Source organism: Scleropages formosus, chromosome 18 (assembly GCF_900964775.1).
Source record: "Scleropages formosus chromosome 18, fSclFor1.1, whole genome shotgun sequence".
Lineage (NCBI taxonomy): Eukaryota > Metazoa > Chordata > Actinopteri > Osteoglossiformes > Osteoglossidae > Scleropages > Scleropages formosus.
In genome coordinates, this window is record NC_041823.1 from 3,785,628 (window position 1) to 3,809,019 (window position 23,392).

Genomic DNA, 23,392 nt, shown 5'->3' on the forward strand with positions numbered 1-23,392 from the left:
GCCTTTGCCTCGGAGACTTTAAGCATTCGTATTTCTACACTTGGCAGAAGTTGGAAGGCACTACAACGTTCACTCTTGAAAAGAAATCAAAAGAGCAACATTTAACTTTTACTTTAGGTTATGACTCCGGGGGACAGCTGGTAGGGTAGTGATTAGAGCTACTGCTTTCAAACCCAAGGTTGCAGGTTTGATCCCCATTAAGCTAGGTACTTACTCTAAAAATTGCTCCAGTAAAAGTACTCAGTTGTATTAACAGATAATCATGAGTTTGTAACTGTACTAACTGTAACCTTAACATTTTAAGTCGCTTTGAAGAAAAATGTCAACTAAATGAATAAATGTAAACCTCTGTGAGGGGATGACGTCACTGAGAAAACGGAAGTCACCTCAGCAGCATGTATTTTATTAAAAGTTGCTTTCTAATTAATTTCCAGCGTCAACCGAAATGCCCACGGTTGGGTGGAACGGCCCAACACATCATAAGAAATGTATCAGCTGTGAAACGGTATATTTTGTATTATAATATTATATCCTGAAAAAATGTGGACCACGTAAGTCCAGCAGCCGACGCGGGGGTGCGCTCGGCTCAGTGAGTGTCCCACTCTGACAAATTCTCTCTGCAGTACGTCAAAACGTTCACTGCGGGAAGAAAGAAGCAACTTTATTACACCGTAACTACTTTGCATCTATCTATCTATTATCTACAGTTCAGCTAGTTTATAACTAAAGTGCATCCGATACAGCGCAGCCAGGCCGCGAGCTCGGGCGGGGCGGGCTGGGGTGATGCGAGGCGATTACGTCACAGCGCTCAACCGGAAGTGGCGATACTGGGAAAACAAGTGAAGGAGGAAAGGTAGCCATTATTAAACCGAAGCAGCGAAAACGGGCGGTGAAGAAAGAAACTGAAGGCGCCAGGACGCGCGGGAATGTATGCTGCCCCGGAGGGAAGCGATTTGTGAAGCTCAGGTGCGTGGCGGAGTGTCCCGGGGAGGGGACTGCGGAGCTTGGCGGCCGTCCTGAGGCGGGAATGTGCAACAGGTTCTCTCTTTAGCTACGCGGCTAACGGGCTGCGGCCGGGTGTTTACACTACGTTGATGTACTTTTAAAAGCATGTTTTTGAGACGCTTTTCTCCAAAACGACTTGCAACTCAGGGAAGTGTGCGTTCTGCAACAGGCCAAGAGCTTCGGACGCGGCAACGAACTTATATTTCAAAAAACAGCTTCCCGCTGAACTGCAGAACGTCGGGCTTTGCGAAGGCCGGGGTACCATGGCATGGGCATGATGGCATGGAGCCCCACACAGCAGAAGTACAGTCATCCTGACTGATGCTCTGAGTCACTCACTGTCCGGCCTGCTGAGTCAGGCTGTGTAGGAGGTCCCTGATATTTACACCACACTTCAGCTGCTCTGATGCCACAGACTGCGCCCAGTTCACCCAGTTGTCGAGCAGGACATACTTCGACAGATGTCCTACCTGCTCTATGGTCCTTCATTTACATTTTTACATTTATCACACACTTTCTCCAAGCAACTTCCATTAAACTCTATGATCTATGTAGTGTTATCAGCACACACACCTATTCGCTGCGGTGACTTACGCTGCTAGATCCACTACTTACACTGGGTCACTCATCCATACATCAGTGCAGCGCACACACACGGGGGAACCTGAACAGCATGTCTTTGGAGTATGGGAGGAAATCCATGCAGACACGGGGAGAACATGCAAACTCCACATAGACTGAGCGGGGATTGATCCCACACGTTCTCGCACCACTCGGGTGCTGTGAGACAGCTTCATGGTGCACAAGGTGCTTGTTCACCATCAATAAATTATGAATGTACTATTCATTTATCCTAGATATTAATCAAAAGTGTTTATTCTACTGGATATGTGTATCCATCCATTAACAATGACTACTTAGTCCAGTGCAGGGTCACGGTGAACTGGAGCCTATCCTGGAAGCATAGCACAGTAAGCTACACCCTGGAGTGAAATACAGTAGAAACGGCTCGTATTGTGCGTTGTAGTGGAAGTGACCTCCCTGTTGCTTGTTCTCTTTGACTCCCAGGACCTTGAAGGCGAGCGCTGTTGAAGTACGATGTCCTGCCGCGACATTCACGCCACCAACGTGTTTGCGTTCATCATTACCCTCATTTCAGTGGCCGGTCTTACTGTGGCAACACTGATCCCACAGTGGAGGATCACCCAGCTGGTCACCTTCAACCGTAACGCCAGGAACGTGACCGTGTACGATGGCCTGTGGGCCAAGTGCGTGCAGCAGGAGGGCAGCTCCGGCTGCTACGTTTACGACACAGAGTGGTACATTCGCGTGGACCAGCTGGACCTGCGTGTGCTGCAGTTTGCCCTGCCCTTCAGCCTCCTCTTTTCCACGCTGGCCTTGCTGCTCACCATGTGCGGTATGTGCAAGACGGCCTGTTGCTCCAGCAAGCCTGAGGTCACCACGGGCAACTGCCTGGTGAACAGTGCAGGCTGCCATCTGGTAGCTGGACTGCTGCTCTTTCTTGCCGGAGGGATAGCCATGGCGCCCTCCGTCTGGTTCCTCTTCTACACCAAGCAGCTGAACAGGAAGTACGACAACCTGTTCTCCAACGACTTTGCCGTGTACGTGGCTATCGGCTGCTCCGGGGGGCTCATCCTCGCCTCTCTGCTGTTCTGCATGTGGTACTGCATGTGCAAGAAGCTGCCTTCACCGTTCTGGCTGCCGCTACCGGGCATGTCCAACAGCTTCTCCACGCAGCCGCTCACCTCCAATGGATACCCCTCACCTGTGTACGCCCCTCAGCCTTTCCCTCCCCAGGCCTTCACCCCGGTGGTAGCTGCTGATCCCATGCCCTACGTCCAGCCCCAGGCCTACGCAGCACCCCATGGCTATACCCCTAGTGTGGCGGCCCAGCCTGCGTACGTATCTCAGGTCTCCGTTCCCGATGGTTACGGCTCGGAGGCCTACGCCCCCCACAGCTACGCCCCCTCCCAGGCCTACAGCTCCAGCTACGGTGGTCCGCGCTACTCCACACGTTCTCGGCTGTCCACCATCGAGATTGACATCCCCGTCCTCACACAGGGCAGCTGAGGCCAGAGAGGGCTTCTGCACATTCGTGGAGGTGTACGTTGTGCGGTGTAGCACTGAGGTACTGCACTGCACTGTACCCAGGAGAAGGAAGGAAGGTACAGTCCCTTCCTGTCCTGCACTACTGAACCAACACTGCAGTCAGAGCCTTTAGCACATAGGACTGTTTGGTTGCTCCGTCATTTTTCACCTGACTTTTTAATTCTCTTTAACAGTTTTACTCTTTATCCTCTTCACACAGCTGCCTTATCCTAAAGTACAGTAGTAGATCCTTCTTGGGATTTTAACCCACAGCCTGTTTATCACACACCCAGGTCCTTAACCATTATACAACCTGCTGTCTGGTGAAATGTTGCGGGTGAGGTGCATCTGTATCCACTACACTGACTACGGTCCTGGGAAACATAGAGGCTGAGAGACTTTGCTCTGTGTTTTAAGACTTCACCTTCTACTGAAATATTGCACATGACTGGATGTATTTTAATTTTTAAACCAAACAACCGCTTTTCAACATTCCACTGGACTTTATGCATCCTGTGTGTTTGAACTTCTGCACTAATGACTAACTTGGCTAAGGATGAAGTTACGGTGCGTGGACACTGTTACTCCTGTGATGTTTTATAAAGGGATTTTATAAAGTTTGCCATATTTTGAAGGGTTCACTCAGATCCCCATCTTGTGCCTTGATCTATCGGTGGTGTTGCTGTGGAGAAATTCTTCAGTTTCCTATCAGGGATCATGGGTAATGCCTGTAAAGTGAATTGTAGCGTCGGTTTTTGTCAGCGACAACATAAAAACAGGACACTGAACACTAAGTCAAAGGTGCAATATTCTCCGTCCATTTTATGGCAAACTTAAACTCAGAGTATACACACATTGTTTTTGTACTTTTCTTTTTTTACACATTTTTACATTTTGGTTTGTAGAGCTGATTACTGTATTTTAAGCATCACAAGCTATTGCTAGCTGTAATTCAGCCATTTCTAATGTAGAACATATATATGTGGAAAATCTGCTGGATCTTTATAATATAGTGCATCTCAAGTGCCTTTACTGTGGTCAACTTAAACACTAAGAATAGAAGGAATATGAACTAATTTTGTGCTCGGCTCTGACTGACTTGCATTTACAGTCAAAACCTCCAGTCTTTATTAAATTGAATTATCACTGGAAGCACTAATCTAAAAAATGTATTTGCAGATACAAGATCTGCAGTTCAGATTTTAGGTATTTTGATAAGTTTTTCATCATAAATTCGATCACAACTGCTTAACTGCTACTAATCGACTGCGTGTTCCAAACACTACATATTTTGTCACACAAAATTGCTAATTATTTTCAGCCTTACATGTTTAAAGTAGAATACAAGTGATGAGGTTCAGATCTCTACTTTCCAGTTATGCCTTACAGAATGGAAACCTGTTCTTTTATTAGTGAACTTTAAAAGCTTCCCACTAAGAAATGTTTTTCACCACTGTTGTTTTAGCACTACTGCTATTAAAATTGTCGAATTTTTTTTTTTCTTGTGTGTATGTACATACTAGACTCTCAGTGTTACTTTTTGGAGCTAATAAACTGTTTCAGTAAATAAAGTGTCACTTTGAGTCTTCACTGTTGACTTCATGTTTAATGCACACTATCATTCCAAATGTATATTTTCATTTAACATCAGTTCATTTTGTTTTTACTTCTTGTTCCTCAGGTCTTTCGAACATCAGCGTCCTATTAACAGTTAATCATTTGTAATGCACATTTGCTTATGGAAACGTTTAAAGCTTCTACTACACTAAGAAAAAGTGGTTAATTATATTTCCTGTTTAAATAAATTTAGTTCCATGTAGTTTAAAATAACTGGTCAAAACTCACTGGACTGATAATTAATTTACCATTTGTTTTGATCCTAAGGCTGAAATATTATCAACAGGGCCAAAAGCCAAAATCTACAGTGTGCAATGAACTTTAAAGTGAAATTCCAGGATAAAATAAACTGCATTTAAATCCTGAATAGGAAACTTCCCAATGCCTGCAAACATGTAATAGGTCACATGAATGTATAGTCATTGTGAATGTTTACAAGCAGGTTAGAGGAATTACAGGTGTGTGTACAGTGGTTGGGGCTGTCGCCTCACAAGCCAAATCCCCTCCTGCTGCAGCAATTTGGAGGTATTTACCCTATTGGTGCTCTAATAATACCCTGCTGTATAAACGGATAAAAGCATTTGGATGAAAACAGCAGCTAAATAATCATAATATTGCCAGACACCCCACTGTGCTTGAAAGCTTTTGGAATGTCCCAAAAACAGATGAGCTTTTACTTACACACAGTAAAATTTTTGCAGACTTAAAACATCAAAACTTCATTTTTCATCATGTATTTATTTTTGCGCTGTTTGGTTCTTTCTACAATAAATGGGAATAACTACCAGGGGACTCCTGGATCCATTTCGTGTGTGTGTGTATACAAGACTGGTCCTAACAGCGCTCCTTTTCAGGCGTTGTTGTGAGCCGTACCACTGCACACGCATAAACACAGCACCGAAGGGGAATATTTCCGGACGTCTGGCCAATATATACCTTCAGCTCCAGACGCCGGCTGCTATGCCAGAGGGGAAGGTAAAAGGTGTGTGTAGTGCAGTAACAACAGCTGCATTTATATAGCGCCTTAGGCAGAGCAATCCTTACTGCATCACCATAAAAAAACAGCTCAAAAGTGACATCTGTTAGTTGAATTAAGGCACCTGTAGCATGTGGTCGTGGATCAATAACCGATGCCGATCGGCTCTCGGTGGCCTGATCTCCTGTTAGGTTTGGTGCGGAATTCTAATTGCTCTTCGTATCGCCGATGAAATTAGTCTGGATGTAACATAAATTGTTTTGTCAATGGAAACATGTCAGGTAGACATTTAATTTGCAGAATAAAATTAAACTAGCAGACATGATCAAAGCGTTTATCAAATTAATATTTATGCCAGGAGACATGCGCCCCGGTCCTTAGCGAACTGTCAATACCGCCAGCAGCCTGGCAAAAAGCAAATTAAAAAGACAAAATACATGGAACGCAGAAATGTGCAATATTCAGTTTTTTTACTCTAGTTTACAATTCCGGTGTCAGATTTTGTCCGGGTTCTTTATATTTATTTTATGCATATGTTAAATAGATAATGACGATAATATAACTGCAGTAGCTTGGGCACAGTGCGTGTGTGTGTGAGATCGCAGCCCAGGCACAGGCAAAGGACCTGCACAGATGGCGCCTCGAATGGTCCTGCCTGATAGGTGCTGATCAAAAGGAAGGCACCGGAACACTGTCACCCCATGAGCTCATTACCATACCAGAGCAGGGCGGGGCTACCCTGGCCCACCCCCTCCATCTGCACTGGTCTGCTAGGTGTGCAAAGGCACCAAGAGGAAAACGATGACGCATCGTGTGCGAGGCGGCCTCGATCAGCCTCGGCTTCGGTTCGAGTAGCCAGGATCCGGTGATCCGGTCCAAGAGACCAGGTCCGGTACACAGAGGCAGGAAGGGGACAGACAGGGGCGGTAGGCAGAGCGGGTCAGGTGATGAGGCATATGGCATTCGCCGCAGAGAAGATTCAGCAGTTCCTACTGAGCGGGATGGCAGCCTCGTCCTACAGGAGCGCGTGCACGTACACGTGTGTGTGTGTGTGTGAGTGTGTGTGTGTGTTCGGACCAGTCCGCGCAGGATCGGGATGTCACCGTGCTGGGAAGCCGACACTTCTGAGACGTCTTTCAACACACAAATGCGCAGTCAACTGACGGAACGGTTCAGAGTCAACCACCCCCCGCCACCACCACCTTTGGACCGGGCCTGAGCCGACGCTGCGTGACACATTCCGTCCATAACTGCCACAGCGCTGCAGCGAGCCGTCGTCCAAACGCTCAAACGCAGACCGAAGGGCCGATACACTCATTGTCACATACCGTGTCACTTCGCGGGACGTCCCCGCTCACACGCAGCAGATGTAAAGCCTTCGAGCCCGAGCTGTTCGCCGAGAGCCTCGGCGCAAAACACGAGCCGCCATCCTGACAGCTGGGCTAAGCATGACGGATGAGAAACATCAACACAATAACGCCTTTACAAATGAAAAAGAAAGAGAACGTAAAAGCAGAACTGGACTGAACTTCTTGGTTCATCGTGGAGATTGGATTAATTAAGAGGGAATGTTGGGTTTGAGTGCTGGGATGAGTGTAGCATAGGATCTGAGGCTAAGAGACGAGCATGGGATTGAGTTTTGGGTTTGAACGTGCGGTCGAGTGTGGAATTGAATGTGAGGGTCAGATGGGTGTGGGGCTGATAATTGGGTTTGAGGGCAGCACTGGATCTGAGGCTAAAAGATGAGTGTTGGGTTTGAGCTTGGGGGTGAGTGTTGGGATGAGTAGCATTGGATTTGAGGGTCAGAGATGAGTTGTTTGAGTTTTGAGTTTGAACATGTGGTCGAGTGCTGGGATGAGTGTAGAATTGGACGTGTGGCTAAGTGATGAGTCTGGGGTTTCAGTGTTAGGATGAGTGTAGCATTAGATCTGAGGCTAAGAGATGAGGGTTGGGACTGAGTGTGGAGGTGAGTGTTGGGATGAGTGTAGCATTGGACGTGAGGCTGAGATGGGTGTGGGGTTGAGTTTGAGGTTTTGTGTACAGAGTTGTGTGTGAAGATGAGTGCGGGTTTAGCTTATTGATGAACGTGGGGACGATGTTGAGTCAATTGCAAGTTTGGGTTGAGTGATGTATTGAGAGCAAAGCTGGGTGTAGAGCTGAGAGATACATTGAGTGTGAGGTTGAGCGTTGGACTGAACACAGGTTTGAGTGTAATATTGAGTTTAGTGCTGAATGTGAGGTTGAGTGTTGGGTTGGGTGTGGGGTTGAGTATGAGGAGGAGAATAGAGTTGACTGTGACCAAGTGTGGGGTTAGGTACAGTATGTGGTTGAGTGTGGATTTTTGAATGTTGGGCCGAGGATGGGGTTGAGTGCCGGGACGATATAGGGTTGACTGCGATACTGACTGTGAATTCAAGTGTGGGGTTGAGCGTGGCTTGGAATGTGGGGGTGGGAGCAGGGTTCGAAGTAAGAGAGACTAAGATGCATTGAGTGTGGGGTTTAGTGTAGGGTTTGAACCTGTGGCTGAGAGTGGTGTTGAACATGAGGCTTAGTGTGAGGTTGAGTGTGTGGTTGTGAGTAAAGTGAAGCTTTGAATACTGGGTTCGAGTGTGGGGGTACACGGATGAAACAGTGGATCTCACCACTCAGTGACAGGGATATCAGAGCTACGGCAGATAAAGCGCAAGAGGCACTCGGGCCCTGTGAAGAAGAACCAAGGGACCGGGGGTAACGGACCACCGCTCCTTCTGGGTACGGCGGGAGGACGGTGAAGACGGATTTGCCAACACAGAGCTGACAGACCACCGTGCAGGGGACAGGGGACGTGGGGACGGGAAGCAAAGCGCTGCCAACGTGATATATTTGCACATGTGATGATCTCTGATCCGCCCACGCTCCCTCCGGGGACATCAGCGCAGCGGCATTCTGCTGGGAAAACCTCCGCCGGTGACAGTTGGTTACCGGTGTAAATTATTCAGCCTCAGGAATGCGAATGGACAGCAGCCCTGCGGTACTGGAACATAGTGAGGAGGCTGCTGAGAGCTCTCACCAGGCGCCCTCCCCCACCCCGCCGCATTCGGAAACTGCCCTCGGAGCGCAGGGAGCCCGGGGACGAGCTCACCGATGCGTTTCGAATCACAGCTCAACACTCATCGGTTCGGGCGGCTGCAACGTCCAACATGTGAATCGTTTCAACTGGTTCACAACACAGCTGTCAAGGGAAAGAGCCTCCAAGTTTTGTTAAAATTGAGAAGATTCCCACGGCTTTGATCAAACTTTTGTTATGTAATAGAGGGGAGAGATGTAGGCCTGTCCTCCCCCGATGGCTGCTAACGTTTCACCGTTAAACCTCCGGTACGATGGAAACCTACTCCATCCGCGGTGGTATCGATCTAGACTCCTCCGTGAGCCCTGCTTTGGATCACTGCTTCTAAAATTAACTGACCTCTTTGACTGTTAACTAGACCACAAAAGACCTTTAGTTTTGTCTCTGGTGTGCTGGAACAAACTCCCTCCGTCCTTCAGAGCTGCTGAATCCCCCCTGCACTCAAAAAGAGTCTGGAACCCATCTCTTTCAGAGGCACTTTTCTCCTGATCTCCTGACAGCTCCATAAATGAGTCCAACACCATCTGCTATGATTACATATGTATCTGATATTTCAATATAACTTCCATAAGTAGGGTAGAATGAACTCCCTGTGTCCCTCAGAGCTGCTGAATCACTCCCACATTGAAGAAGGGTTTCAAACCCATCTCTTCCAGATCCAGTCATCTCCTGATCTCCTGACATCTCCATAAATGAGTAAGACCATCTGCTTTGATTATCTATGTATTTGCTATTTAAATGCCACTTCTATAGGAGCTACTGGAGGGACGTGAACCAGCAACCTGGTGGTATCAGACACACAAGCAGTGTTTGCATAGCCCTGTGCATGTGTCTAAAGCTCCGCATGCACTTTTGTTTACTTTGTGCTGTATGTTGCTTTGGAGAAAAATGTCTGGTAACTGAATAAATGTTAATGTAAAAGTCCCAAAAGTCCTGTACCAACAGCGTGAAACCCACCATGTACTGGATTTCCACCTCCACCTAGTGTTACCCAGTCATCCACAGCCAGCAGAGGTCCCAGCCAACTTCCAAGTGTGAACTCACCTGGTCACGGTGATCTCTGTGCATGACCGGCAAAGGGTAAAGGCTGTGGCGAGAAAGGGGGCGGGACTTACACTGGCGCCGTCGCTTCCTCCTGGCTCGATCATGTACGTGTGGTTTCCGTCGAAGAACATCCCGCTGTCGATGGAGGGGAGGAAAGAGAGCATTAGGCAAAATCAATGTGGCCGTGTGCCACGGGGAATGCAAATGAGACGGACTCTGCCCCCCCGCTTGAGTGCCGGATGTGCAGAATGGACTTTTTTTCTTACCCTAAGAGGCACTTGGCACATTCTTTAAGTCATCAGCTATTTGGAAGGAACTGGAATTAGGAGGCGGAGCGTCGGTGACAACTTTACGCAACTAACTTGCTGTAAAGCTCAGAATGTGAACAACTTTGAGAAAACAGGGCAAATAAATTCACAAGAAAAATCTATATAGAAATAACAAAAATAAAATACAGACCTATAAAACAAAACAAAAACGCACAGAGAAAGTAATTCTGTGAGAAAATAAAAATTGTGGAAGGAAAAAAGGAAGCACTCAAGTGTGTTGTCTGAAAGCTGTTCTGAACACATGGGTCTTTAGCCTGGATTTAAAGGTGCCCAGAAAAGGAGAATCCCTGGTACTGTTGGGGACGGGAACAAAAACGGGGTAAATTAACAGAGTGCGACATGTAAAATACATCAAAAATTCCTCAGATCATTTCTACACAAAATTCAAATTCATCTTCACACCTTTCTGTATTTCACCCATCCAGTCATCTGTCTGCAGGGTCGTGGGGGTGCAGAGCCTATCCTGCAACCACTGGGTGTGAGGTTGGGTGCAAAGGCAATTTAGAGTCACCAATCCACCTGAAACTCATCTCATTGCACAGTGGGAGGAAACCAGAGCACCTGGTGCACCTATTATTATTATTATTATGTTTCTGTATTTATAAGTGAAGTTTAAGACAGGAAAAGGTATATCATGCATCTCTTTTACTTCATGTTTTCAGCTTTTTCATGATAACAGGGTACGCTATTCTAGAAAAATCCTCAGCGAACTAATTGGAAAACAGCGGTGCCACAATTACGCTGCATTTAGTTATTTTTTATCACTGTCACGAGCTCATACTTTAACCTTTAAAGACACTTCTATGACAAACCCAAAACCGAACCCTGCGAGCGCTTTTCGTATCGTCACTTTTTTTTCTTTTTTTTAGAATAGTGAAATCTAAATTTAAAATAGTGAAATAAAATCTAGCCCATTTTCCAGACCTTTTTCTAAAAATGAATAACAACAGTCCATTCATACTCCAGACTGAGATCATTCCTTTAGGCAGTACGGACACCTAGTAGGGATTTAAAAAAAAAAAATGTTCAAAATGACCTAATTTAAGAAGCAAAGTAAATGATAGCCGTGCGCTCTGTGGGGAACCATCTTTGACCTCCCTTTCTTTGTGCGTCCGAGCGACTAAAAATACAGAAGTGGGGGAATGAAATCTCCCAGAAGTCTGTGCTGTAGTGTGATGCGATGGATAAAACGGCTGGGGGGGGGGTTGACTGTGTGTGACTGGGGGTTCATTTTAGTGCTTAATCCCATCAGATGCTGGAAGCAGAGAGAGGATGACTGAACAGGACGACCGAAGCCCTGCTACGTGGGAACGAGCTGACAGAGATCCGTCTGGGAGGGGCTGCCCCCGTTTGCACATAGACGGATGGATTCCCAGTCAGCGGGACGGGATTAGCGGTGTTGAAATACCCCTTTCGGTGTGAAATCATTGCATTTCCACAGCATAATACAACCAGGGAGCATCACTCTTGGACCGGTCATAAAAATACCAATATGATTATACAGAATCAGGGTTTTTTGGCTTGAGAAGAAGGACCCGACCATTTCGTTTGACCCAAACGTGAGCAGAGGGCGTCTCCACCTCTGGCTGCTTGCATGTTGTACCCCAACGGGTCCAAAATCGAAAGTGGATTGCTTCTCAGTCTTAGTCAGAAGAGTTCCCTCTGTCCCTCAGAGCGGCTGAATCCCCCCAGCATTGAAGAGGGTCTCAAATCCCTCTCCCTCAGCGCCGCTTCTCTCCCGATTTCCCGACAGCCTCGCAAATGAGTCCCAACACCACCTGCTATGTATTTCATATCTGAATGTCCCTTCCGTAGGAGCTACTGGAGGGATGTGAACCAACAACCCGGTGGTATCAGACACACAAGCTTTGACCATAATCCTGTGCCTGCATCTAAAGCTCTTCATCTGTTTTGTTGATACACGAATACATGTACCTGTGAGGTATTAATACAGTAGAATCTAAGAGATTCTTTTTCGTATCAAAATGTAGCCACTTGTCAAAAAACAGTTAAATACTGTACGCTGCGGACGAGGCGAGTGTGGATCGCACGCACCGCGGCGAAGCCCGGCGTGCAGACAAGAGCCCCGGCCGGGAAAAAAGGGACGGTAAATATCAGCGTGCAAAGCGGCGTACGGTAATTACATTGCGCTAATTGATAATGGGATAATTGGGATAATTGCTACTTGAGGCCATTGGTTGAGTGCGTCGAGGACGCTGTCGGGAACAGCGCTGTGTAGGTCTCTCTTTCTTCACTGCCTCCCCCCCATCCCTGCGTGTCTGTGTTGGAATCGCAAGGCCTTTGCTCCCCTGCCCTCCGATCCTCTCCGCTTCCGTATCCCGCTCCGTTTTGCGTTGGTGAAATATAGAGCCCACGCGCTGCGGAGGACGGCGCGTTCTGAGGCCCGCGGGGGGGGGGGGGGGGGGGAGCGGCGATGCTTACTGCAGTCCGTGGCAGGTGGACAGGGCCACGTACGATTCGGGAATCTCTCTCACTTTGCCCTGGTAGTAGCAGTGCTCGCCGCCCTGCAGGAACATATGGGTACTGCACATGAGCAGGGACACAAAAACAGCAGCAACAACCACAACAATTATCATTTTCGTTTTATCTAGAGCTTTTAAAAAATACTTTTCAAAGCATGTTACAGCAAATATATACATATATAATATATATGTATGTATTTGCTGTGACACGCTTTATATATATATATACGTATTATATACACACATATTGGCTGCAGTAATAAAATAATGAAAAGACATTTCTAGGGATAGCTGGTACCATAGTGGTTACAGCTACCGCCTTTGGATCCAGAGGCTGCAGGTTCGATCTCCAGCTCTAGTACCCTTTAGCAAGGTACTTACCCTAAATTGCTCCAGTAAAATTACCCAGCTGTCTAAGGGGGGAAATAATTGTAATCTTAACATTATAAGTTGCTTTGGAGAAAAGCATTAGCTAAATGAATCAATGTATATTTACAAGAAAAACATACTTAAAAAAATTACACAAATTAAAACAACACAATAATGCAAAGAGAAAATAATACCGAGAAAACAAAATTGTGGAAGGAAAAAAGGAAGCACTCAAGTGTGTTGTCTGAAAGCTGTTCTGAACACATGGGTCTTTAGCCTGGATTTAAAGGTGCCCAGAAAAGGACAATCCCTGGTACTGTTGTGGACGGGGACAAAAACAGCACAGAGGAGGTTTTTTACACACGTTAACTTATGACACTCAAAGGACTTCATATATCATACTCCTGCGGCAGCAGGTGGCGCGGTGATTAGAGACGTCACATTAAAATCAAAGGTTCTGGGTTTGAATCCCACCTCCTGCTGAAGTACCCTTGATCAGAGTGCTTACACTGAAATGATACAGTAAAAATGACCCTGCTCTGTAAATGGGTAAATCAGCGTAAGCGGTTTAGGATACAAATGTGACGTTGTAAGATGCTGGGGAAAAGGACCGGTGAACGCATACACTCGTGTGTTTCCTAAGTGGCAGTGCAGCAGAACACACTTCCCTGTATGCATTATTGAGCTGCTAAGCAGAAGCTTTCGCAGGCAGACACATCCTGCGCATTTTTCACAGCTGACAGCTTTCAGACCCCCGCTGGGCGGCGGCAGCACCGGACGGTGTTGGGAAACCTGAGCTCTTCGCCACAGGACTGGCTACTGGTGGGATGCTAACGCTCGGCAAAGCTCTCGATCTCAGCTTCCTCAGCGGAGATCCCGCTGTGCACATGGCTGACATGAGATACGCAGCCTGTGCTACTAAGATCCTTTACCTAGAAGACGGTTAAAGGATTTGCACCCCAGTGCCCGGCAGACCTGATCGCTCCCTACAGCCTGACAAGAGCGCTGTGCTCCGCCACCTCTGTCCGCATGATGGTCCCGCAAACACGGTTCCAGAACCGAAGGCTGCAGGTTCTCAGTTGTGTCCGCGATGTGGTGAAATGAGCTCCCCCTTGTCCCTCAGAGCTGCTGAATCCCTCCCATCGGTCTGCCGTTGATGCGCTTAATTTTGTGTGAGAGATGGATACATGTAAAACGTAATAAATGGGGGGGACTCATCTGCCCCTCACGGACCCGGTATATACCCCACACGCCTTCCTCCTGCTGAACTCCGCTCCCTCCATGAGCACTTTGCTGCAGCAGCAGAAGAACCGATCTATAGAAATATAAATAAAGAGCATGCATGTATCACTTTCAGAGTGCCCCCCCCCCGTTCTATTAAAGCCCGGCTGCTGGGGCCGAACTGCTTTTAGGCTGGAAGCTTCCACTGTGCCGGACGCCCCGGCTCGGCCGCTTTTAACCGTGGATCGATTGCAGCCCGGGCCTCCTGGGTGTATTACAGGAAGTCAGTGATGCGTCGGCACTCCTCCCCGCACTGCGCCCGTCCTCTCTGCGCCTCCTTCTGCCTCCCGCCTCCTTCTATGGCTTTTATCTTCTCATTCTCTCACTGTGGCCTTCATCCTCCTCACACCTTGCCTCTGGTTGCATCATCATTTCTATTATTATTATTATTATTATTATTATTATTATTATTACTGGGTTCCGTGGGCCACTGCTGTTCTCCTCTTATAGGGTTAGATAGGGTCTATGGAAGCCAGGACCTCACAGGATCACACGTACGAGAAGGACAGACTCCTGACCATCACCAGCCTGCACCGATACCTCGGATTACTCTGTTCCCACCCCCAGTGTGATTCGCATCGTAGCAGCCGGGATCCCCTTCAGCCGGACACCCTGACCCTGATCAAGTCATCGGCTCGCGAACGCAAAGAGCGGTGCGAAGGAAACGGGTCCCTGGACACGGCTTCTCCTGCAATGCTGTCCGTTTCCGATGGTTACCATGGAAACGCTTTCAAGTACTGCATCGAAGACTTTGATACGGCGCGCCGCGATACGCCGGGGATTCGATGCGCCCATGTTTTTGCACGTCGAATCCTCGGAGGAACGCCACTCGCAGGAACGGCTGCGCTGCCTGTCCCGTAACAAAGTTCCGAAGCCAGTCTGATTTCGGCGCTCCCTCGAACCCTCGTTCTGAAAGCCAGCTTGGAGGGATTGCCGCGAAACCCGAGCTGCGGAACAAAGATACTTCTCATCAGGAGGGATGGGTTTCCTGCAGCCTCGGGCCTCCGTCTGGGGAGCCGCGATGGATGCGCTCTCCGCGAGCAGCGAGCATGCTGGGAAGGAATGGGGGGTGAGAGAAAGGGCTATTTATAAATGACGCCCTGCTCCACAATCGAGCGCCGCTCCTGAACTCCCTGCTCCAGTTCCGGTGCCGTGCGAGGGACACCCGCGACCGAAACGGCAAACCCTCCGCAGCGCCTCCCTCTGGAGGAAACCGGGCGGCGCTCGAGGAACGAGGCTCTTAACCAAGAAGGGACACGGTCTTTACTCTACGTTACGCCGGCGGATCCGGCCAACGGGGAGCGGGGCGGCGATTCTGTGCGATGTTTGTTTCAGAAAAATAAATATTTTTACCTCGCGCTGGCCTATATAGGGGGGATTAGCGAACCTGTTGGATGAGTCGTGCTGTCAGAGCGAGACAAGACCCCGAAAACAAGACTGTCGAGCGATTCGACAACTGGGTCGCTCTGCCCTTTCCCGACATCTCGTCACCTTGTCATTAACCAGCACTACATTGCTGGAATTTGCTAGGGGGTATGGACTTGCACCCCCGACCCGCTCCCGTCCCGTCTGTGTCCGACCGGTCGAGCCGACGACCCCGGGCGCAGAACTGATACCCACCCGGAGCGGAGGCTCGCGGCAGCACGCCGATCGCAGGCTGCGAGATCCGCCAAACCGAAGCATGAAAAAATAATGAGTGGTGGACGCAGAGGAAGCTAAAAATAGGATGAGAGGAGTCACGATTTGGTCACGGCGCCCCCGCCGGAGTCAATCAACTCGTTTGGTTTCCATATTAAAATTCAACACGGTGACGTTTCTCACGGTTTCAAACAGTCAGGAACGGAGACGCCGCTGACGGCGTAACTGTGTGACTCTCCCTCTTCTCGGCTCCTCGCTCTTCCGCTTCTACTACCGATCCCCGTGAGGGCGTTAGGTCCAGCACATCGCCGCCCCGACACACCCTCGCCGTTCTCTGAATACACAGTTCAGCGCTCAGAAAACAGCCGGACAGTCCGCCCAGCAGGTGCGCTTCACCACTCGCTCACGGTGCACCACGGACACGTGCGTCCCTCGTTTTCTTCAATTCTGTATGTTAGAAAGTCCAAAGTATGGGGTTAGCCTGTAGGTGGCAGGTTCAGATCCCCGATAAGCACCAGAACCCACCGCACTTACGCTGCTCTGGCAGGTTCCTTAACCGCTGCGCCACCAGCTGACACTGGGACCATTAACATGAAACACACACGCTTTCCGCAGACTGACGCCTAATTGAAAAGGAATTCAACTGACATGTTACCACCATATTAACTGTAAAAATTTAAATTACACTGATTTATTTAACACTTCTCTCCAAAGCAACTTCCAATTAACTCTATTTAGTGTTATCAGCCCACACACCTTATTCACCGCGGTCACTTACACTGTTACATACACTACTTACACTGGGTCACTCATCCATACATCAGTGGAACACACACTCTCTCTGTCACTCACACACTACAGGGGAACCTCAAGAGCATGTTTTTGGACTGTGGGAGGAAACCAGAGCACCCGGAGGAAACACATGCAGACACAGGGAAAACATGCAAACTCCACAGAGACTGAGGGGGGATCGAACCCATGTCCTCCTGCACCATCCAGATGCTGTGAGACAGCAGCGCTACTCGCTGTGCCGCCCCATACACGTACATCGCGCAGAAGGGATACTGGTAATTAGCGGAGCGCGAGGAAACGGCCCTCCGTACATGTGGCCCGTCCCCGACTTATAGGATTATCACAGGATATGTGAGTGTGGCTGGACGCCAGAGCCACGATCTCCCGATTCATCCCTCAGAGGCCGTCGCAATTTTAATATCCTTAACTCCGGGGTTTTACTCAATTAAATATCACAGTTTAGGGTTAAGCTTGCCGAAGATTTCCTGCCATAATACGAGACGTTATTTGAAATCCCGCCGGAACAGAATGAGACCAGCTGCCCCGTTCAGCGTCACCGCGGAGCGATGAGCCGCTCATATTACTAAAACGACCGGTTAATTTTTATTACTTGAATCGCGACAAATTTTTAAGTAAATAAAATGCCACATTTATTTGTTTAGCTGATACGCTTCTCTAAAGAGATTTACAACGTGAAGCTGCTCGCACTGATTTATCCATATTTAAGGTGGCAGTTCTAACCACCGCGCCACCTGCTGTCCCATGTTAGTAATGCGCTAAAAAATAACCAGGGCTAATATGTACGCTTTAAAAACATATAAATCATCCCGATGTTGTTTCTCCTCTTACTGTTCACTTGCGGCATGAAATTGATTCCAGGAGAACACACGCCAAAACACACACCCTCCTTCTGTTACCGTGAGAAGCCATTTAAGAGCGTGTTCCTTACCTTGGAAACGACTGATTTTCCATCCTCCCCAATATGCCTCTCGATGTACTTTGAGGACAGCAGATCACTGAAAAAGAAAAAAGAAAAAAGGAGAGATTTTTTAAAAACGCGGCACAGATATATTCAGATTTGCCATAATGTTACCTGTCAGCTCAGGTTTATTTATTTGCTCTTTTCTTCACTTTTGCCAGGTTCTTGAGACCCAAATATGTCAACCGAGCCAATTACAGCCTCCTCCTGCTTTCTGCTGTTTCCCACAAGGAGATGAAGTTCCGCGCGGCAGCGTCCAAGGGGACGGCTGACCTGGAGCTGCTCTCTCAGCAAAGTACAGCATGGAACCCCTGCAGAGCACCAGGATGGCCTCGGGAGGAGGAGAAACATCTCAACAAAAGCGCTCGTTCCAAACGGCATCTTTAATGACGTCCATGCAGGAATACGGGCCGTGGCTCCGGTTGGGTCATTTTGAGAACTCCATCTAGGGGTAAGGTCCATGCGTCCATGAGTCATGTTGACGCAGGGATAAGGTCCACGTATTATTCCAGTGAGTCATTTTGAGGAGTTTATGAAGAAGTACGGTTCATGGCTCACTCCGAGACGTCCATGATGGGGTTATAATCCATGGGTCATGTCGACAAGGCCACGCAAAGGTGCAGTCCATGGCTCATTCCATTTGGTGATTGTGAGACGTCTACATGAGGGTTTGGTCCAATGGCTTGTTCTACCGAGTCATCCTGAGAAGTGTGTGCAAGGAGAGGGTCCAGGGGCTCATTCTAGAAGATCATTTTGAGAAAAGCAACCTGGGGAACGGTCCATGGCTCAATCTACTAGGTCATTCTGAGAAGTCCACACTAGGATAGGGTTCATGGCTTTCTGATGTGTCATTTTGAGAAGTTCATGCAAGGAGAGGGTCCAGGGGCTCATTCTAGAAGATCATTTTGAGGAAAGCAACCTGGGGAACGATCCATGGCTCAATCTACTAGATCATTCTGAGAAGTCCACACCCGGATAGGGTCCCATAGCTCATTCTAGAAGGTCATTTTGAAAAGTCCACACATCGAAGGTATTCAGCTGGCATTCAGTTACATCATTCCGAGAAGTTCATGCAAGGGTGGGGTCCATGACTCATTTCAGTGGGTTATATTGCGAAGATCACTCCAGGTTGTGGTCTGTGGCTCATGCATAAGCAATCGCCCTCCATACCCCCCTCCGTCTCGCGGTGGATCAAGCTATTAGTGTGGTGTATGAATCTCATCCATAACGAGAACTGTCGCAATATTGTAACTTAACCTCTGGGATGGAATCTGTCCCAGGCATTAATGATGTTTGTATTTCATACTGAAACACTGTCGATTTGTATATCATTAACATATTTTACCGCACCATTTATATTTCCTTTATGTACATTAACGTACATCAGTAATGCGAAACAGTTCAGTCATCGTCATGAATGCGACATTTTCTTTTTTTCTTTGCTCAGCAGATGCATTTATGCCGAGGCCTACACAGGATGTGATTTTACACCGCTGGATATTTACTGTGTTTTTCCACATTAATTACCTCCCTTAATGGTTACAACAGAAGGTCCTTAACTGACAACCAAGCAACTGTTGATGCCTTTCTGTTTGAGCGACTGGTGTATCATATTAACCAGCAATGATTACCCACACTGGGCTGTTACCGACTCTGGGGCGTGGCATAATCGCATGTGGGCGTGGCATAATTGCACGTGGGTGTGGTCCAAGCATGTGTGGGCGTGGTCCCAACCAAACCGGTGAAGGCGGATGCTGGTGGATATGAGATGCTGCACCATGAGGATGCCTTTTCGATGCAGTTTTAACTCTTTCGATCGCATCAGAGATGTTAAACCGTGTAACATCTTTCATCACCTCCATGAATTTTTCACTTACTATAGATAGACGAGCGTTTCACCCTTTCGGTCTCTAAATTCATCGTTTTCTCCATCGCCCAAAACATTTGCTCCCGAGAGACTGTGTATTCAGTCTTACTCTGTTTTAGAACTGCAACAGCGGTAGAGCACCAACCCTGAGAAGAGAGTTTCCGCCCCGTGAAGGACATGTGAGTGTGAAGGCGGGGCCTTCGCTAACTGTACCACTGTACAGAGTACACTATACTAATATTATATTATAATACTGTATGGAGTATCAGAAAATACTCAATTAAATTATTCATTGAACTTTGTATGATCTTGTTTAAAGTATAATATAATATAATATAATATAATATAATATAATACTTACTCAGAAATAAATCTATTATTGGCATGTTCTCATTTTCTCAGTCACAAAAAGCTCTTAGTGACCTGGAGGACCGTAAAACAACCAGCAGAGTGAAACTTAAGATGATTTACCCATTTATTGAGCAGGGTAATTTTTACTGTAGCATTACATTTACATTTATTCACTTAGCAGATGCTTTTTCTCCACTGAGAACAATACAAGGTGTTCATTACGTCATCAGAAGGAGAGGTGTGCGTGATTCTTGACTACAGTCAGTTTGTGTCATACCACGGTATAAACCAGTACACATTACATGAGTAGCTGCACACAGGAGAGTTTTTTTGTAAATTATTGAACAGGTAACAAACACGTTTATGGAGCACATAGGAGATCGGGGGAGAAATGAGTCCGAAAGAGGTGAGTTTTGAGAGCCGTCTTGATTGTTGAGAGGGACTCAGCAGTTCTGAGTGACAGAGGGAGGTCATTCCACCACATGAGAGCCAGAACCGAAAACCTTTGTGCTTTTGATTTTGGACCTCTTGTGCGTGGGACCGCCGGGGGGGGCGATCAGGTGCACAGTACCTAGGATTGGTACTTACACTGAATTGCAGTAAATGCAAGTAAAAAATTACCCAGCTGTACAAATGGGTAAATCATCATAAGCAGCTTTGTAGAAAAGAGTTGGATGAATGTAATAATGAGAAAAATTGGAAATAATTGCCAGACCTTTCAAAGGAAAGGGGGCAGCGCTCCTGCAAAGTGCAGCGTCTCTCAGTGTTTGCGTGATGGAAGACAAAAGCTGAGGTCGGAACCCAAAGGTAGGAACAAGGTAGTGGGGTCTGTCGCTGGGGGTCCCTGGAGAAGACAAGTCCAAAGGGTCCCTCTGGGACGAAGGACATCTGTTACACCACCCGCCACCCGACAAAGGAAGGATTAGAGCCCCGAAAAAGAGAAAGCAGTCTAGCGCTAATCTCCCAGCGTGCTCTTTGCTTTGCTCTGTGGCGTCTCCGACTGCCAGGCCGCCACACACTCCTGGACCGTTCGCCCAGGTTTGAGGTGTCACAGGAAACGCCCGCTCACCTCTCGAGACCGTCGTCCCCTAACCCACACACCCGGAGCTCGAACGAGAGAACGAACGAGCATCGTCACCTCTCCTCATTAGCATATAAATGGGCGGAGTCACGCGAGCGCCTGCCCTCCTTTGTCCCGCCGCAGCCGCCATAAAACCGGATGAGGTCAGATTGGCAGCGCAGGGCAAACAAACGCACTGCGGTGAGATGTGCGGCGTTTTTACTCAGGTGAACGTTGGATCCCGAGGCAATTGGCGGCGGACTTTCCCAGAACCCGCCCAGGACCCAATGCACCAGCCTCCTAATCGTACGCATAATTAACAGCCGCCACTTTCCTGGTAAAACTACATAAAAACAACGGATGCATTCCTCCGGCATGTTCCCAGGCCCTGCCACACACACACACAGAGGAGACTCTATTTACTCTTGCTGTGGGCCAAACACGTCTCTCCTTTCGACCACCGCCTGGTTCTTCTCGTAACACAAGCGAGTTAAAAACAAGGTCACTCTCCGCTCCCCGAAATGCTGCCCATTTCTGAATGGAGCGACTCGATTTGCATTTCCGCGCCGGCGTCCACCAATCACAGCGCCGGTTCCCACTTCGCTCCACCGCGGAGCATTCCACCGTGGACAATCGGTGCCGCCTGCAATCCGCAAAGACGCCCTGCAGGAACCGGTGCTGGATGCCGATAACAGATTTTTGCGTTTAATTGCTTTGGGATTTGAATAATTTATTGGGCGGACGAAGATGAGTCCTCACCCCTCCCCCCACCCAACACACCCCCTCCCCCCATACATTACGCCTTACCATTTGCATAAGATCCATCTTTCCATAAAGCACTCCATCGACAGACACCCCCCGCCCGACAGCACCGGTCCCTCGAAATCCATCGCCCAGAGAGGGATATTAAACACAGCCCATGCATTAGCATTTATTACTGCACATGAAAGGGTAAGTGCCCCCCCGCCCCCCACCCCTCACCTCCGAAGTCTGCCCCGACTCTCGGGAGGGTTGCAGGGGAGGGACGGATGGCGGAAAGTTCAGGTTCATCGCGGCTCGAGGGAGCGTGGCCGGGCCTCCCCATGGATCCACAGTGCAGCGTGATGCCGTGTCACGCAGTGCGATGCAGTGCGATGCAGTGCGACGCAGCGTGAGCGTGTGTGAGTGTGTGAGTGTGTGAGTGTGTGAGTCAGCGTTTCTCCAGCCGGCCCGGGGAAGGGATTCTGCGCCCACAACACTGATGTCGCGATGGACCGAGTCGCTCCGACACGCTCGGACCTACCTGCGCGCACAAAGTGCCCCTAAACACAAACACTTGTGTTGCTCAGCCATAGCCACATACGTAAAGCCAGTGCGGCACACACACACACACACACACACACACAAACAGCCAGCCATGAACAAATGTGCATAAACACACGTTCAGCATCCAGAAAGAGAACCAAAAACAACATACACTAGGTACAAGTCCGCACTTGGACGGACACACACACACACACACACACACACACACACACACACACACACACACACACACACACCTTTGTTTGGACAAAAGCATGCTGAATAAGCAGTTGTCTGGCAGTCCCAGAGACTTGCTCAGGAGAGCAGAATTCCAAATCTCGTCCCTTCATTAATCACGCCGACGCGAGCCAACACCCCCCCGACCCCCCGCCCTCCGGGATGTTGTGGCTATTCCGCTACAACCCCCCCCTCCCCGGGCCCTTTCAGGATTACATGCTGAGCCTCAACCCGTCACTGTGTTTGCTCTGCGACCGTCCACAACCCATTTCACAGAGGACATCTGGTCTCCGGCTTCCTCGGAACCGCCGCGCAGCTTTACAAGTCTGGCCCCAATCGTTCAAACATATTATTAGTATTATTATTACTATCTGACAATTTTATCCAAAGCAACTTACAGCAATGTCAGAATTGTACACTAAGCTACTTACCCTTAGTTACCCATTTACACTACAGGGTAATTTTCACTGCGCCCATTCAGGGTAAGTACTTTCATCAAGGGTACCAGAACAGGAGGGGGATTCGAACCCTGGTCCTCTGAGTTGTGGTGCAACGACCTCCCCCTGTCCCTCAGAACCGCTGAACCCCTCTCAACGTCCAAGAAGGGTCACAAAACAAAAGCTTTGCGAAGCCGCTTCTCCCTAGCACTAAGGCTCAACTTGGAGAATGTGGCTCTTCACCTCTATCTGCTTTGTTTACTCGGAGCGGCACATCACTGCACAGAAAATAATCCGCTAAATGTATAACTGTATATGCAAATGAGGGAAAGGCGATGGGCGCTAACCACCGCGCCACCTGCTGTCTGTTTCTCAGACGGTTCCTTGCACTCCCTGGTGTCACTGATGGTCCCGGGGACCCGTCAAAC

At 48.4% G+C, this 23,392-nt stretch overlaps 2 protein-coding genes across 6 annotated transcripts in view; one reads left to right on the forward strand and one right to left on the reverse strand.

Moving 5' to 3' along the window:
* The window catches only part of adam22 (ADAM metallopeptidase domain 22), a 56,122-nt gene that overhangs the window by 21,607 nt on the left and 11,123 nt on the right, over positions 1-23,392 (reverse strand). For all 5 annotated transcript variants that reach the window (XM_029245942.1, XM_029245940.1, XM_029245939.1 and 2 more), the window contains exons 4-6: positions 17,699-17,765; positions 12,629-12,711; positions 9,929-9,992 (exon numbers count right to left, since the gene is read on the reverse strand). In XM_029245942.1, coding sequence (XP_029101775.1) covers positions 9,929-9,992; positions 12,629-12,711; positions 17,699-17,765 — 214 coding nt within the window. The remainder of the gene's footprint in view (positions 1-9,928; positions 9,993-12,628; positions 12,712-17,698; positions 17,766-23,392) is intronic.
* Positions 787-3,164, forward strand: cldn12 (claudin 12). The gene is made up of 2 exons (XM_018762938.2): positions 787-966; positions 2,074-3,164. Exon 2 carries the CDS (start codon positions 2,104-2,106, stop codon positions 3,094-3,096), a length of 993 nt encoding a protein of 330 aa, XP_018618454.2. The 5' UTR covers positions 787-966; positions 2,074-2,103; the 3' UTR covers positions 3,097-3,164.

What these genes read in the sequence shown, in the direction of transcription:
- cldn12 (XM_018762938.2), top strand. Translation starts at nt 2,104, where the DNA reads ATGTCCTGCCGCGACATTCACGCCACCAACGTGTTTGCGTTCATCATT.